Genomic DNA, 15,777 nt, shown 5'->3' with positions numbered 1-15,777 from the left:
TGCATAACATACAGTAGACCTGATTGTTGAGTTTCCAGTGCATATGGATAAAACGAATACTGTGAGGATGTTTTCTATTTATGTCCTCCAAGAAATCAAGTGGCCTTCTGTGGCTTTCCTTAAGACAGGGCCTATATCAATTATATGTCCACCTACCCCACCTCCCAGTTCTTCCTTCCCACCTCTTCTCCATCCAGAGAATTTCTAATAAACTACAACTTCATTTCAGTTCAACAATTTAGCCTGGGACAATGTTTATTTAATGTTACTAAGAAACAACTACCAGTCTATAAATACTGAGATGGTTGAAATGCCATGCAAAGTGCATGGCATTGTGTATCACCCACTGTACAGGAGTGATTCCTGCTTGGTTTCTAACAGCGCAGCACGTACACACAAGTTACAATGAAGTCAGTGAGACATCATCTCTGGAAAATTAGGCCAGGCATGTCCACAGACAGTGCAGTCCAGCTAAAACTAAAACAGCAGTTTTGGAGTTACTGTTAAGAATGACCAAGTTGTTGTTGTACAGTGATGACAGGGTTCTTAGAGACTATATGGAGTTCCAGGTTAAAACTCCACTGCCAAATTAAAGTGAAGGTTGTGGTGTTCTCCCTGGTGGAGTCAAACCTTCTGTTTATTCTGCTAAATCCCTTAAATCAAAGATGACTTAATCCATGAGCCCATAAGAGTACATCCAAAACATTTTTTTTTCCTGAATGGATGAGATTGTAGCAAGCATCAGGTATTTTTTTTTTTTAAATTGCTGGTGGAGGATACTCACATAACTCTGTTCTCCACAGAGAGAGAGATTGGAGAATATTTTTCGAGCCAAAACTTATCAGGTCAAATTCGTGAATAGTTTCAGGTTGGCCACAACTGCATTTTTAGCAAATAAATGACTTGTCTGAAAATTTTCAACCAGATCTAGTTATGAGGTAATTCTTTTATTCTAGTAAGGATTCAAATAAGAGATTTCCCATTCTCACAGACTTCATCTCTGCAGCACACATACCGATGAGACCTGGGGCTTATAACAGGCTAAGCAGAAAATGTTTGTGGGAGGCAGATTATTTGAAGAGAATATCATAGTTTGGTGCTGGGGAAAATAATATTCTGGGAAGGGTTAGTATTTCCCAATCTCCAGCCTAACCAGGTCTTGCATACCTCAGACTGGTTTACCAGAAGCTCGGACCATTTCTGCCATTTGGGACATTTGTCCCTGTCATCAAATGTGGTTTCATTAGATGTCCAGCAGCACTGCTCATGGCTGTACCAGAATGCAGACAAGCAGACACCCTCTTTCAGATCTGTCATCCAGTCTACAGCTAAATCTATAACTCCAGCTAACGTGCCTGAAAAAAAGATCAGGAAATAAAAAATAAAGTTAAGTGGAACACATTAATCTAATTATATTGAAACAAAACACATAATGTGAAGGACCAGTTACAATATGAGCATAAACATGTGCCAAATAATTAGACTGAACAGCTGAGAATTAGTAGGAAGGTACTGAGCTTCTCCAAAAATATCCTCTCTTCTCCTACATTTTACTGTGCAATGCTTCTTTATAACACCATAATTCTTATCTTGGCTCTGCCCCTGATAAAATAGGACATCACATTCCAAATACAGACACAGGCCCCAGTCCTGTAAGCTGATCCATGCCAGCATGGCATTTGACTGCTGAAGTACCAGTGAAGTTAATAGGACTTCACACATGCAGAGAAATCAACGTATACATATCGGACTGCAGGATCTGGGAAATTGTTCCACATGGTAGATGAGAGGAGGGGTGCGTGCGTGCACACACACACCTATTTCTGTTGGACTCAGTACACAGATCTTTAAAATGAGCAATTTAAGTAATAAAAATAATGTTAAGGCCCAGTCCTGATTTATTGAATTTTATGATAGTTTAGTCATTAAGATCAATGGGACTATGATTTAGTCTTTGATATAGATACCTAATAGTAATTCAAGCCCAAGAATAAAAATGTCCTTAAAATACTTTCTTTATGAACTTCATCCTTCATTGCCGGAACCAGCTTTTTCACATAATTATACAGAGCAACAGTGACATCCAGTGGCCAAACAATGCTTGAGTATATGCCTTATGCTGTGGATTCCCAGAGAAGATCTTGACTTTCCTGTACAAGTCTTAATCAAACATCATAATCTACCCAGGGGCGGCTCTAGGTATTTTGCTGCCCCAAACATGGCAGGCAGGCTGCCTTTGACAGCTTGCCTGCGGGAGGTCCCTGGTCCCGCGGATTAGGGGGCACGCCTGCAGGAGGTCCGCTGAAGCTGCGGGACCACCGGATCCTCCGCAGGCATGCCCAAAGGCAGCCTGCCTGCCGCCCTCGCGACGACTGGCAGAGCACCCCCCCAAGGGTTGCCGCCCCAGGCACGCGCTTGGCGTGCTGGTGCCTGGAGCCGCCCCTGAATCTACCATAGTGCTAGTATTGTGAAAACAGAGAAGTCACCATAGCACCAATGCATTTTGCATCAGTGCATAAGACTGCGAAAGCCTGTCTTCCACCACAGAATTGGTTTACAGAACCTCAAAGTTATGAACACCAAAGTTACGAACCGCCTGATCAACCACACACCTTTTTTGGAACTGGAAGGATGCAATCAGGCAGCAGCAGTGGGGGGGGGGAGAGAGAAGGGGAATACAGTATAGTACTGTGTTAAACATACTAAAAAATAAAGGGAAAGTTTAAAAAAAAGATTTGACAAGGTAAGGAAACTGTTTCCATGCTTGTTTCATTTAACTTAAAGCAGCATTTTTCTTCTGCACCGTAAAGTTTCAAAGCTGTATTAAGTCAATGTTCAATTGCAAACGTTTTGAGAGAATAACCATAACATTTTGTTCAGAGTTATGAACAACCTCCATTCCTGAGGTGTTCGTAACTCTGAGGTTCTACTGTGATTATTTTGGACTTATTCTACACTGATATCTCCAGATGATGTTATTGAAAAACTATTAAAATTGTATTCAAAAGTTAAATTAGAAACAAACTCTTTAAAGACAACTGAAAGGTTTTGCAATAACTTCATAAGTACATCACATTTATTGTCACATCAGCAAGAGGGATAATATTTGTCACCACTGTAAGGCCATATGACAACAATAAAGGATTGAATGTGATATGGGAAGAATCTCTCTCCAAACTAAAGGAGAACATAGATATGCCAATGAGAGGTATGTGAGATCACTAGAGAAGCAAAGGGGAAAGCTAGTGTAGCAATCCAAGTATTTGCTTTTGTAAAGAGTTAGTTTGACATATATATGAGTATATATATATATATACATATACACACACACACGTTTGTTTTTTTGTGACTTGACATTTCTGGTTGCTCAAGTTTCTATGGAAACAGTGGGCCATATCTTGAGTCGGTGTAAATCACCATAATGCTACTGACCCCAATGTGCCTAGCTAAGTGAGTTTCGTTGTAAGCTCTATGATTTTCTGAAAAACCTCTTACTGATCAGAATCTTTACACAAGATCTGGGACTGGCATAAGGAAACTTCTGCCCTGTCCAAAACGTGCAGAGTTTGGTCCCTACCTCATCCTCTGATGCACCTCCCTATTTAGCTACACTTCCCAAGCTTCGCTTAAGGTACATCTACCCTGCATGCTGCTTTTGGCAGCATGTCGAGTACATACACTATGCACACACCCCAGCATGGGTATAAATAGCAGTGTAGACAGTAAGGCACCGCTGCCTCCCCCCTCTGCCAGAGCCTTTCACTGATACATGGAGCTACACATTGCAATGTGGATGCCGCCTGCTTTTTCAGTGAGGCGTGTAGCTACACATCCCCTACATGCTGCCGCTCGTGGTGTGCAGTATAGACAGATCCTTAGAGAAGCCTTCCATCGTGTCTTGTCAGCTAAATCAATACTCATGTTACTTCAGAGGTGGAGTAAATAAAGACTATAATAGGGGTGGCCAAACTTATTGGCCCTACAAGCTGCATACAACACTCTTCAGAAGTTCAATAGCTGGGGCACACCTGCCAGGGGCCGGGGCTTGGGGCTTCAACGCCATGAAAGGCACTTGATAGGGCTCATGGCTTCAGCACAACCCCTGGCAGGTGCATCCTGCAGGGCTGAAGCCACAAGACCCGCCTCCCCGCTGGGCAAAAGCCCCTATCCCACCACCCCACTGCAAGGCAGAGATCCCAAGCTCCCCCCACCCAACCAGTCTGATAAGTGGAGAATGGGACATACACACACCACAAGCCACACTTTAACAGTAAAAGAGCCACATGTGGCTTGTGAGCCACAGTTTGGCCACCCCTGGAGTATAAGATTGTTTTTAACCTTATAAAGTGACTTGCCTAAGGTCACAAAGAAAGTTGGTGCCACCACTGGGGACATATGTCCAGACCTCTGATGTGACAGACTCCCATTTCATCCATTACACTACGGTGCCTCTGAGAAAACTGCATAGTTATGCTGGCTGCAAAATGAGGCTGCTGGGGTCAAGTGCTTTGAGATCTGCTAATAGATGAAAGTGCTACACATGTGGCCTACTTTTCACATAAGAAAACTGAGATTGAAAGGCTGAATCACCTGCCTGGGCAGTACTGTGGGCTAGGTTAGGTAGAGTCCTATGAGCCAGAAAACCTTGTGCCTGATTTATGCTGAAAACTCATCACTCCAAGGAAGTCAGTGGGTGATGCAGCTGCTCAGAAACCTCAAAGTCAGGCTAGTTTAATTGACTTTCAGTGAGACTTAGGCTCCTAAGGGCCTAAATCACTTTTGAAAATGGGACTTAGCCATCTAGATCCCTTAGGCCTTGCAATGCTGAGTGAAACAACACCTAAACACCTTTAAAAATCAGGACCTGTGTGGCTTTCCCTACATCACACAGGAAGTCTGGGACAGAACCTCTCAGGCTCCAGGCTAGTTCCTTAACCACTGTCCTTTTCTTTCTACTACCTCAAGCCACCACTGTGATGAAGAAGTGTGCAGAGGACAATCTTGAGGGGTAGTCTGATGTGTTTGGACAGGATCGTTTGGTAAAGGGGATACTGGAAGGCACATTTCCCTAGAAAAGTGGTGTACAGTAGTCAAAGATGTGGTAAGGTGTAGGTCTGTGAATAGTTAATATCTATTAACTAAGTCCAACCTAACCACAACCTTTTCCCTAGCATAGGTGCAGGATAACATGTTTTATTTTGATTTAGCCGGTTGAGATAAAAGATGTTAACCTGCATCCACATTCGGGGAAAGGGTAGAGTTAGTTAACATGTTAACTAGCTCCACCCTAACCTCAATATACCCATATGACATACCTGAAGGACAATTCTATTTGACATCAACTTTTGAGGTTTCAAACTATTTTTGTTCCACATTGGAATGAGAGAGTGAGCGAGCATATGTTTTCACTGTACAGCTGGGTAATTGGGGTACTGGTTTGGAATGTGGGGGAGCCAGGTTCAAGTCCCTGATTCAGAGGAGAGCTTTTCTTCCCAACTCAGGCAGAGCACTGACTTGAGCATTTCCGAGGCGGGTATGCTAACCACTGGGGAGGGATGGAAGTTGGGGGGGTCTCATAAATGTACCCAAAACTTTTGTTGAGAAGATATCTCCATGAAACAGCATATTTTGCCAAAATTTCAGGTAACAAAAATGCTCCCGCTAGCTTTAGCCATAATGTTCCAGAACAGCTTTCACTCACAGTTCTAAACACTGATATTAAAGGCACTAACTTTACACTTGTTAAACCAGGAGATTCACACTAGTTTTGGTGAGAACATAGTGTGTGAAAATTGACATCATGCTGTTTCCTAGCAGTCATAATCACATTGGCATAACTGAAACAGCATAAAGCTATTCAAGGCCGTTGTTTCAGGTTGGTAACATGAGAGCAGCTTTCCAAACTGGAAGACATGCTAAACTGAGCAGGAGACAGGAGCAATTCAGGAAATTAATGAATTTCCCATCTGAGTTTGTTGTTAAATATGTAATGTCTGTCTGGCTTGTGAACTGAGTCTGAAATCGGTTGTGTCGGGTCTTTTTTTTTTTCTCCCCCCTCAGGCATGTATAAAGAGATAACTCAGTCTACAATGATTCTAGTGCATTAGAGAACTATATTTTCATTGTACTCTACCAGTACTCTCCTCCTGCATCAAAATATCTATCCATGGAATTAAATTCACAAGATCAAGAAAGGAACATACGAATCAGAGGCTGAGATAGTCAAAACAGTTCATCAACGGTAAGGCACTTCCACTCAGAGGCATGTTTTCAAAAGCAATACAGAAATCACATTACTTGTTAATAGCCCTTTTTCTAGGTCAGCACTCAGTGTGAGACTTTCCAAGTGAAGCATTAAAACTGTGCGGGTTCATAACTGTCTCTTTATCTCATCCATCTTGAAAAGTTGGGGACCAGACAAAGTAAGTAAAAGATAAGCAAATAGCTCTGCAGGAAGACTGTGTGAGAGTTCCAGACACAACACTTCTGCTATAGTGCACATACCTGCCAGTAGTCCTATGAGAAGCATTACAACCCATCCTGACCAGGCATCCAACAAACTCTTGACGAACTCCCAGATGGATTCCTTACTTTTGCTTGTAATCTGTAATAATACATACACTGATTCATAAAGTTGGTTTTGTTGTGTCACATCTATATGGCAAGACTCTTACTTGAACACAGATGGACTGAACATTAAAAGCATTGATTGTTTTTACAGAGCTAGTGATCAAGTTGTTTAAAGTGAATTTGTCCAACCTTAACAACTTTACTTATTATTTCAGCTCCAATTTACCAGATTCAATGTTTTTTCTTCTTTTTTTTTTCCCTTCATTTTGACAGATGAAAACCACGGGCAATGAAAGGCAAATTACGACCATCTTTTTGTAGGTCCTGCTCAAGAACCAGGGAATGCACAATGAGATGATACAACAGTTTTGAAAACAATATTTGCCGGCTTTAGGTATGGATATAACTTGGGTTTTTGTTGATGAGTGCATTTGTGTTTGAGTCTGCATCTCTTACATAAAGTCATACAGTTTTAGGCCAGAAGGCACCAACAGGGCATCTAGTCTGACCTTCTGTATATTACAGGACACCAACACCACCCACCCCTGCAAGCTAAACCCAAGAACTGAAGTTAAACCAAAGGATTACAGCCCACAGAAGAGTAGATCATTGTGTGCAACCATGACAGAACAGGGGGGAGTGAGATGGACCAATGCCCAAGGCTCTGCAATGGCAGAAAATGGTGAGATATTCCCAGATAATTCGGCAATTGACTTGCACCCCCATCCTGCAGAGGAAGGCGAAAAAAACCCCATAGACACTGCCAATCTAGCCTTTCTAATATCACATATGGCAATCAATTAGACATGGAGCATATGAGCAAGAACCAGCCAGCTAAGTACACGAGAGAGAGAACGTTTGGTACCATCTCAGAGCCCTGGCCCATCCCATGCATCCCATCTCCAGGCAGGGCCATCTCCTGGTGCTTCAGAGGATGGAGATTTAAAAAAATTCTTCCAAAATACATTTTGGGAAGGGGGAATCTCTTCCTGACCCTTGCCAGTGGCTTGCTGAAACCCTGATGCATGAGCAGAACACACACCAGAAGTGAGCCTTGGGGCTATTGAGCCCTACCCCTTCCCTCACTCATACATTTGTCCATCTCTCTCTTAAGACTAGTTCAGTTGTTTGCCCCCTACAACTCCTACTGGGAGGCTGTACCAGAGTCTCACTTCACCAATGGTTAGAAACCTTCTAATTTCCAGCCTGAATTTGTTCCCGGACAGTTTATATCCATTTGTACTTGTACCAACATTGCCCTTTAGTTTAAATAGCTCTTCACCTTGCCTGGTATTTATCCCCCTAATGAATATAGAGAGAGCAATCATATCCCGTCCTAGCCTTTGTTTTACTAAACAATCCAAGCTCTTCCAGTCTCCCCTCACGAGATAGGCCCTCCATTCCCCTGATCATCCTAGTAGCTCTTCTCTGAACTTCTTGCAGTTTAAATTTATCTTTCTTTAACATGGGTAACCTGAATTGTATATAGTATTGCAAGTGATGTCTTACCTGTGACTTGTATAATGGCATTAATACCTCTCTAGCTCCACTGGAAATGCTTCATCTGATACATCGTAGGATTGCATTTGCCTTTTTCACAGCCTCATCACATTAGTGGGTTTTAGTCATCCTGAGATTGACCCACACACCCATGTCTTTTTCCTCCTCTGTTGCTTTCAACTGATGAGCCACCAGATTGAAGCAGACATTCTTATTATTAGATCTTAAGTGCACTTTGTACTATTGAATTTCATCCCATTTCTATCACTCTAGTCTTCAAGGTCATGGAGATCTTTTTATGTAATATTCCGATCCTCCTCTGTATTGAGAATGCCTCCCAACTTTGTATCATCAGCAAATTTCAATAGCACACTCCTCCTCTACGTGCCAAGGTCATTAATAAAAATACTGAATAAGGTTGGACAAGACTGATCCTCGTGGAACTCCACTAGTAACCTCCCTTCAGTTTGATAATTCATTTTTCAATACAACCCGTTGCCTGCTCTCCTTTAGCCAATTCCTTATCCACCTTATAATGCTTGTACCAATCCCTAATTTAACAAATAATTTCCTATGTGGTCCAGCGTCAAATGCTTTACTGAAGTCCAAGTATATTAGATCTACTGCATTTCCCATTGCTAAAAAATCAGTTATTTTGTCAAAGAAGGAAATCAGGTTAGTCTGGTCTGATCTACCTTTGGTAAAATCATGTTACACTGCATCCCCTTTACTTCTATGACTTTAATTATTCTTTCCTTCATAATTTGTTCTGAAACCTTGCATACTACTGAGGTCAGACTAACAGGTCTGTAATTGCCCAGATCACCCTTTTTCTCTTTCTTAAACATAAGTACAATGTTAGCTAGTCCAGGGCCGCCCAGAGGATTCAGGGGGCCTGGGGGAAAGCAATTTCGGGGGCCTCTTCCATAAAAAAAAATTGCAATATTATACAATACTATATTCTCATGGGGGCCCCTGCAGGCCCGGCACAAATTGCCCCACTTGCTCCACATCCATGGGTGGCCCTGGGAAAAATAAACCTTCTGCATCTCGGCACAAACCCAGTTTTGAAAAAACTTCTTTACAAGGTATCACTGGTTCTCAGCATCAGCCAGGGCTAAAAGGCACTAAAGCTCATTAAAAGAGTTGGACAAATATTTTCCATCAAAACTTTTTCTGGATCGAAAACTAGGGGTTTTTAAAAAGCAGGAAAAAATCATGGACAATGTCTGCTTTCCTTCAAAATTTGTTGTGGGTTTTTTTATTTGAAAAGCTGAAATTAGTCTGCCAAAACCTGAATATGGTTTGGGGTTTCAGAAGTGTGTGGCCAAATATTTGCTGCTTGATGTGTTTGATTGTTTAAAGAAACAATACAAAAATTCTGCTAAAAAAAATCCAAAACTTTTGAACCATCTCAGTTTGTGACCAAACACCTGGGCCCATCCAGTCAGAGATTTTTGCAGGTTTCTGATACTCTGCTGGCTTCCTTGACTCATATCTGTCTCCATAACTTTGGGTTCATTTAGATTAGAACATAAGAACAGCCATACTGGGTCAAACCAAAGGTCCATGCAGCCCAGTACTCTGTCTACCAACAATGGCCAATGCCAAGTGCCCCAGAGGGAGTAAACCTAATAGGTAATGATCAAATGATCTCTCTCCTGCCATCCAGTTCCACCCTCTGACAAACAGGCTAGGGACACTATTCCTTACCCATCCTGGCTAATAGCCTTTAATAGACTTAACCTCCATGCATTTATCTGTTTCCTAGAGACTGGCTCCATGGGGTCCCTCACAAACTGGAGACGGTTACTGTGGGTTTGTCTTTAGTATAGACTATATACATACTCCATGAACTGAACATCTAAGCTTGTTCCAGAATCTGGGATGAGCCTATGTTGTGAAAACTGAAATGCTCAAAATAGCACATGCATGTGAATGGACACAGGGTGCTAAAATTAAATTAACCCAGGGGTTCTCAAACTGGGGGTCAGGACCCCTCAGGGGGTCATGAGGTTATTACTGGGGTCGTGAGCTGTCTGCCTCCATCTCAAACCCCGCTTTGCCTTCAGCATTTACAATAGTGTTAAATATATAAAAAAGTGTTTTTAATTTATAAAGCGGGGTCGCAGTCAGAGGTTTGCTATGTGAAAGGGGTCACCAGTAACCCCTTTGAAGCCTCAGGGAATGCAGGGGAGGGGGGGTCTGCCTTGGTAGGGTTGGGAAGGATATTGTTCTTCTCATGTGATCCCTCCCCCAGTGACTAATATTAAATGAAGCTACCCTCCCCTGACATGAATCTCCCTGTGGCACTGAAATTAAATATAGATTATAATTTGGCATTTGAGAAGTGAAAGGGATGGTAGCTCTAATGGAAAAGCTAACAGCTTGGCTCTTCTGTAAGCCTCAAACTGCTGAATGAGCTTTAGGGTAGGGAAGGCTGTGCCTGCCAAACAGCCTGGCCCTACCCTCTATCCAACCCCCACCCACTTCCTGCCCCCTGACTGCCCCCCTCAGAATCCCTGACCCATCCTGCTCCTTGTCCCCTCACCGTCCCCCAGAGACCCCACACCCCCAACCACCACCCTGGGACCCCACCCCTGCTCCTTGTCCCCTGACTGTCCCGATCCCTATCCACCCCCCCCCCGGCTGAGTCCCGACAGACCCCCGGAATGCGCACGATCCAACCCCCCTGTTCCCTGTCCCCTGAACACCCCTAACCTCTGCCCGCTCCCAACCCCAGCGCCCCGGCCCTTTAACCCCCACGCCCCCCTCACCCGGAGCCTCAGCATATTCAGAAACTTCCCTCGACAGCAGCAGCGTGGCTCCAGCGGGGCCCCTGAGCTCCGCCCTGCTCAGAGCTGCGTGGTCAGGGGGCGGGATTGCAAGCTCCATACTGAGCGGAGGGAGCTCAGGCCCCACTAGAGCTCACAATCTCGCCTCCTTACCACGTGGCTCTGAGCGAGGCGGAGCTCTGGGACCCCGCCAGAGCCACGCTGCCGAGCGAAGCTCCTGGATGTGCTGAGGTTCCGGGAGAGGGGCAGAGGTGGGGTGGGGTTGGGCTGGGGCTGGGGAGGGAGCCTCAGCCATTCTCGTGGGGGGCCCTGCCGAGCCTGGGGCAAATTGCCCCACTTGTCTCCCCACCCGGGCAGCCCTGAACTAGTCTCCAGTCATATGGTACTACCCCGAAAAGATAAATTCATTACAAATCCTTGCAACTGGACTAGCAATCTCATGTGCTGGTTCTTTCAGTATTCTGAGGTGGCAAGTATCAGAGGGGTAGCCGTGTTAGTCTGGATCTGTAAAAGTAGCAAAGAGTCCTGCGGCACCTTATAGACTAACAGACGTTTTGGGGCATGAGCTACATGCATCTAACGAAATGGGTATTCACCCACGAAAAATCATGCTCCAAAACGTCTGTTAGTCTATAAGGTGCCACTGGACTCTTTGCTTCTATTCTGAGGTGGGAACTGTCCAGTATGCCTGATTTGAGTGCATTAAGCTCCTCATGTTTTTCTTCCACCTCAGACATGGTCATTTCCTTTTCTAGACACTCATTTCCATCAGCCATACTGCCTTCATACCCACATTCCATATTATCATCATTATTGAAACCAAGACAAAGTATTCATTTAGTTTTGGGGCCATACCTTGATTATCTTTCATCTCCTTCCCATCCACATTGCATAGTGGCCCAACCTCAACCATCCTTAGTCTACTTCTAGTCATATAACTAAAAAACCTCATTATTTATTTTAATTTCCTTAGCAAAAACTCCTTTAGCTTGACTTTTAGCAATTCTCTTTTTATTCTGGCATTTTCGAACCTCCATAGTGTAGCTTTCTTTGTTGATTAACACCTTTTCCAAATCCTTATAGGCTCTCTACTTACTCCTAATCACCTTTTTGAGGGGATATTTATCCAGGTGGGCCTACAACCTCTCTCCAAGTTTCTCCCTCTGACTTGGGATGCAAATTTCCAAATTTTTTGTATAGTTGATTTGAAAAAATGCCAACCCTACTCCGTATTTAAACCCTTGAGCTCCTCAGTCCAGCTGACTTTTTTAACTAATTCCCTTAATTTTCCAAAATCTGACCTTTTGAAATAAAAGGTCATTGTTGATGACTTGGTTTTGATTTACCTTCCTATGTCTGTCAGTGTCACGCGATTTCTCTCTCAGCCAATCAATGGTGTGGAAGTCCTCATATGTCCCAACATCAGGGAAAGGCTCATCCAGGAAATCCATCAGATTGCCAGAACCATTCATGTCTCCTGCATTAACCATATTAGTATCTGTAGGAGGAAAAAACACAAATTTAGAAAATTCATGCAATATATCCATTTGTTTCAGAACAAAATTATTCAGAAAACCCTTGACCTGCCACTACACACACAATGCAAGAATGGTGGGAGCATGAGATAACCAGTCTTGTTTAAGGGAGCTTAGTATGTATGAAAAGTAATTGTTTCTAAAGCCTACATCAACAGAAAAAATACATTCACCCTGAATAAAATGTTTGCATAGAATTCCCAAGCTCTGTTGAAAGTGCAGGTTCCTATGTAGTCACTCAGGTGATAGTTCAAAAAAGACTGCCTGTTCTCCTGATGAGGTCTGACCAGGGCCGGCACTTCCATTTAGGCGATCTAGGCGGTCACCTAGGGCACCAGGATTTGGGAAGGCGGCAAACTGCTCCGGTGGACCTCCCACAGGCGTGCCTGCGGAGGGTCCGCTGGTCCCGCGGCTCCGGTGAAGCATCCGCAGGCGCACCTGCGGCAGGTCCACTGTAGCCGCGGGACCAGCAAACCGTCCGTGAACACCTGCGGGAGGTCCACCAGAGCCGCGGGACCGGCGAGCCAGCCCTGCGCCTAGGGCACCAAAAACCCTGGCGCCGCTCCTGGGTCTGACAAGTGGTGGGGGTGGTACTGATTAAATAGACTGCTATAGACACCAATTGCTGTTTACAAGGAAAAATTGGAGATAAATATGGAATTTAAAGATCCTTAGGTAACCTGACAGGAGCAGTTCCGCAGCATTTAGAATTCCTTAGCAGAAAGAATGTCCTTTTGCTATAGATTGATAAGGTTAATAAAATCCTAAACACTTTGGATCATATTCTGCTCTCAGACATCAACACACAAATCCTACGTGTGTCAATGAGTGCTATACATGTGCAGGTAAAAGGCAGAATCTGGCCTTCATGAATTTCTTAGGAAATTTACTGATTCCTATAATTAAAACAGGCAAAAATGTGGCAGACCTGTCCCTGGTGCTGTGCTCAGCTCCTCCCAGTCCACTTGCCTATATCTTTAAATTTTAAATTATATTTAATCCCTCTTTTTCAATTCCTTTAATTTTTTGTGGTAGGAACATACAGGACATAAGCACCAGAGCTCAGTTTTCTGAGTTTCTGTTCCTTTGAGCATGGCCAATTAGGGACTCTGTCAATTTAGTTAAAAAAAAAATAAATAAATCTGCTCTGAGCAGACAACTGAAAAAAAAAAAGCATAATTTTACAAAGAGTGCAGCAGTCACCATGATAAATTTATAGAAAGTCTTAAGTGCAGAAATCAAATAATCTTCAAGCACCATGGCATGTTTATCTGAAAATGACTCAACCTACGGAGTCCAAAAGTTGAGAAGGACATGAAAACCAGACAAAGTGTCCAACATAGCAGTGCAATGCAATGCATGAATAATTTGCTGCTGGACTGGCTTTTTTAGTAAAAGTAGAAGTGAAAGAGTGACACTCAGAAATAATGGCAGATAACTCAGCAGATGGCAAAGACTCTCCTGCACATGCTTATCTTAATCTATGTCAGGTACTTATATGCCCCCTATCATCATCAGTATCTGAGCACCTCACACTTTTTAATGGATTTATACTCACTACACCCATTAGGTAATAGCACTCTATTATCCCCATTTTACAGCTGGAAACCGGAGGCACAAAGACTAAGTGACTTGCCCAAGGTCACACCAGAAGTCTGTGACAAAGCCAGGAACTTAATCCAGTTCCCTAATGTCCCAGGCTAGTGCCCTAATCACTGGACCATCCTTCCATTTCTCATCCAGCACTGATCACTTCATAACCAAAGGCTATGTGTTTTGTGGCTTGATGACAGCAGACTAAAATTTTGGATGTATGTGACCTGCCACAGTTGTGAGGATGAAAACTGGATATGACTCTGGTTGTAGATTTGTTTTGTGTTTTTGTGTAAATGTGTTTTTGTTTTGTGGTCACATTGTTGTCCATAGTCAAATAGTTCCATGCCATTATTTACTGTGTCCTGTGAATGTTTGTGCCTGGCTGCTAGAGATTCTCAGTGCTGTATGTCGATATCACACTCTCACAATGAACACACTGCTGTAAGTGTTTGTTTTTTTTAAATTGCCCACTGTTTCAGCTAGTTCGCCACATATCATCTATTCAAAGAAAATCAGCACTCCAGTTAACCTGCATGTTTATTAGTATTGCCTCCGTGCTGGCGAGTGTCATGGTTTCAGGTCTAGCTGCACCTCTGTCCCTTCCCGGTTTCTGTGAATGCATGCCCTCAGGACGCAGGGTTTGTGCTTTTACCTATCCTGAGGGTAGAAGTACACAATTCTCTCCCTCTTAGACTGCACCCTGAGCTACAACGTGTATCAACTGTGCTTGCCCAGCAGGTCTGACTGGAGTTAGTACCTGTGATTTTTCCCTTCAGGAGTCTGTGTACACAGTGACCCAACAACCTCCTTAAACCAAAGTATTGTTTACTTTGACAGTAGGAACAAAGCATAGACAAAAAAAGGATTTTAAAACAATAGTCTACGTCTGTCTTACCTAAAGCCCTACCATCCTGTGATGGCAACCTAGGTAGGCCTAGTTTCTTCAGACACCCTAGCTGGGTTCATATAGTCCCTCCAAACAACTGTTCCTCTTGAGTGTGTGTTCCTTTTAAAATAGATATACTCTTTCTGATCTTCTGGTTTCCAGGCCTTTTCTTATCCTGGCATTATCTCTTAACACCTCTTCAGTGTTTGCTTAGGGGTGGCTTATCTTATTCTTTCCCCTCCCTGCTTGTTTTTCCTTACAGCTCTTATTAAACTAAAACAATATATTCATACACTGAACATCTCAACAACAACATACCTTAGTAATAAATTATTACAGCATAGTTTCACTTCCATCACAGTGAGACCATCAGACTCCAACAAAATGCTGTTAGATGTTTATAGGACAGTGGTGGCAAGTCCATTCTCAGCATCACAACTTTCTTGAAGTGTGGCACCCAGAATTGAACACAGTACTTCAGCGGGGGTCTCGCCAGTGCTGAGTAGAGTGGGAAAGTTATCTCTTGTTTCTTATGCATGACACTCATGTTAATACACCTCAGAATTATATTAGCCTGTTTCACAACTGTATCACATTGTTGACTCAAGATTCATTTTGTGATCCACCATAAAGATCCTTTTCAGCAGTACTACCACCTCATCACTTACTCTCCATTTTGTAGTTGTGCGTTTGTTTTTTTCTTCCTAAGTACTTTGCACTTATTTTTATTGAATTTCATTTTGTTGATCTCAGACCAATTCTCCTATTTGTAAAGGTCATTTTGAACTCTAATCCTGTCCTCCAAAATGCTTGTGCCCCCTCGCAGCTTGGTGTCATCTGCAAATTTTATAAGCATACTTTTCACTCCATTAACCAAAGTTATTAATGAAAATAT

The 15,777-nt window shown here is 43.1% G+C and overlaps 1 protein-coding gene across 4 annotated transcripts in view; it reads right to left on the bottom strand.

Annotated features, from left to right (window-relative positions):
• Positions 1 to 15,777, bottom strand: part of CLCN4 (chloride voltage-gated channel 4) — a 65,413-nt gene that overhangs the window by 25,847 nt on the left and 23,789 nt on the right. For 3 of the 4 annotated variants that reach the window (XM_030572623.1, XM_030572614.1, XM_030572632.1), the window contains 3 exons: positions 12,212 to 12,363; positions 6,505 to 6,604; positions 1,168 to 1,355 (listed from right to left, as the gene is read on the bottom strand). In XM_030572623.1, coding sequence (XP_030428483.1) covers positions 1,168 to 1,355; positions 6,505 to 6,604; positions 12,212 to 12,355 — 432 coding nt within the window. In that variant the 5' untranslated portion in view covers positions 12,356 to 12,363. Of the gene's footprint in view, positions 1 to 1,167; positions 1,356 to 6,504; positions 6,622 to 12,211; positions 12,364 to 15,777 lie in introns of those variants that run through there. The other variant, XM_030572641.1, reaches the window with a different exon arrangement.

This window comes from Gopherus evgoodei, chromosome 1 (genome assembly GCF_007399415.2).
Source record: "Gopherus evgoodei ecotype Sinaloan lineage chromosome 1, rGopEvg1_v1.p, whole genome shotgun sequence".
In the NCBI taxonomy this organism is placed as follows: Eukaryota; Metazoa; Chordata; order Testudines; family Testudinidae; genus Gopherus; species Gopherus evgoodei.
Note: the sequence above shows the minus strand (reverse complement) of the source record. Positions and strands in the feature narration are given on the sequence as shown.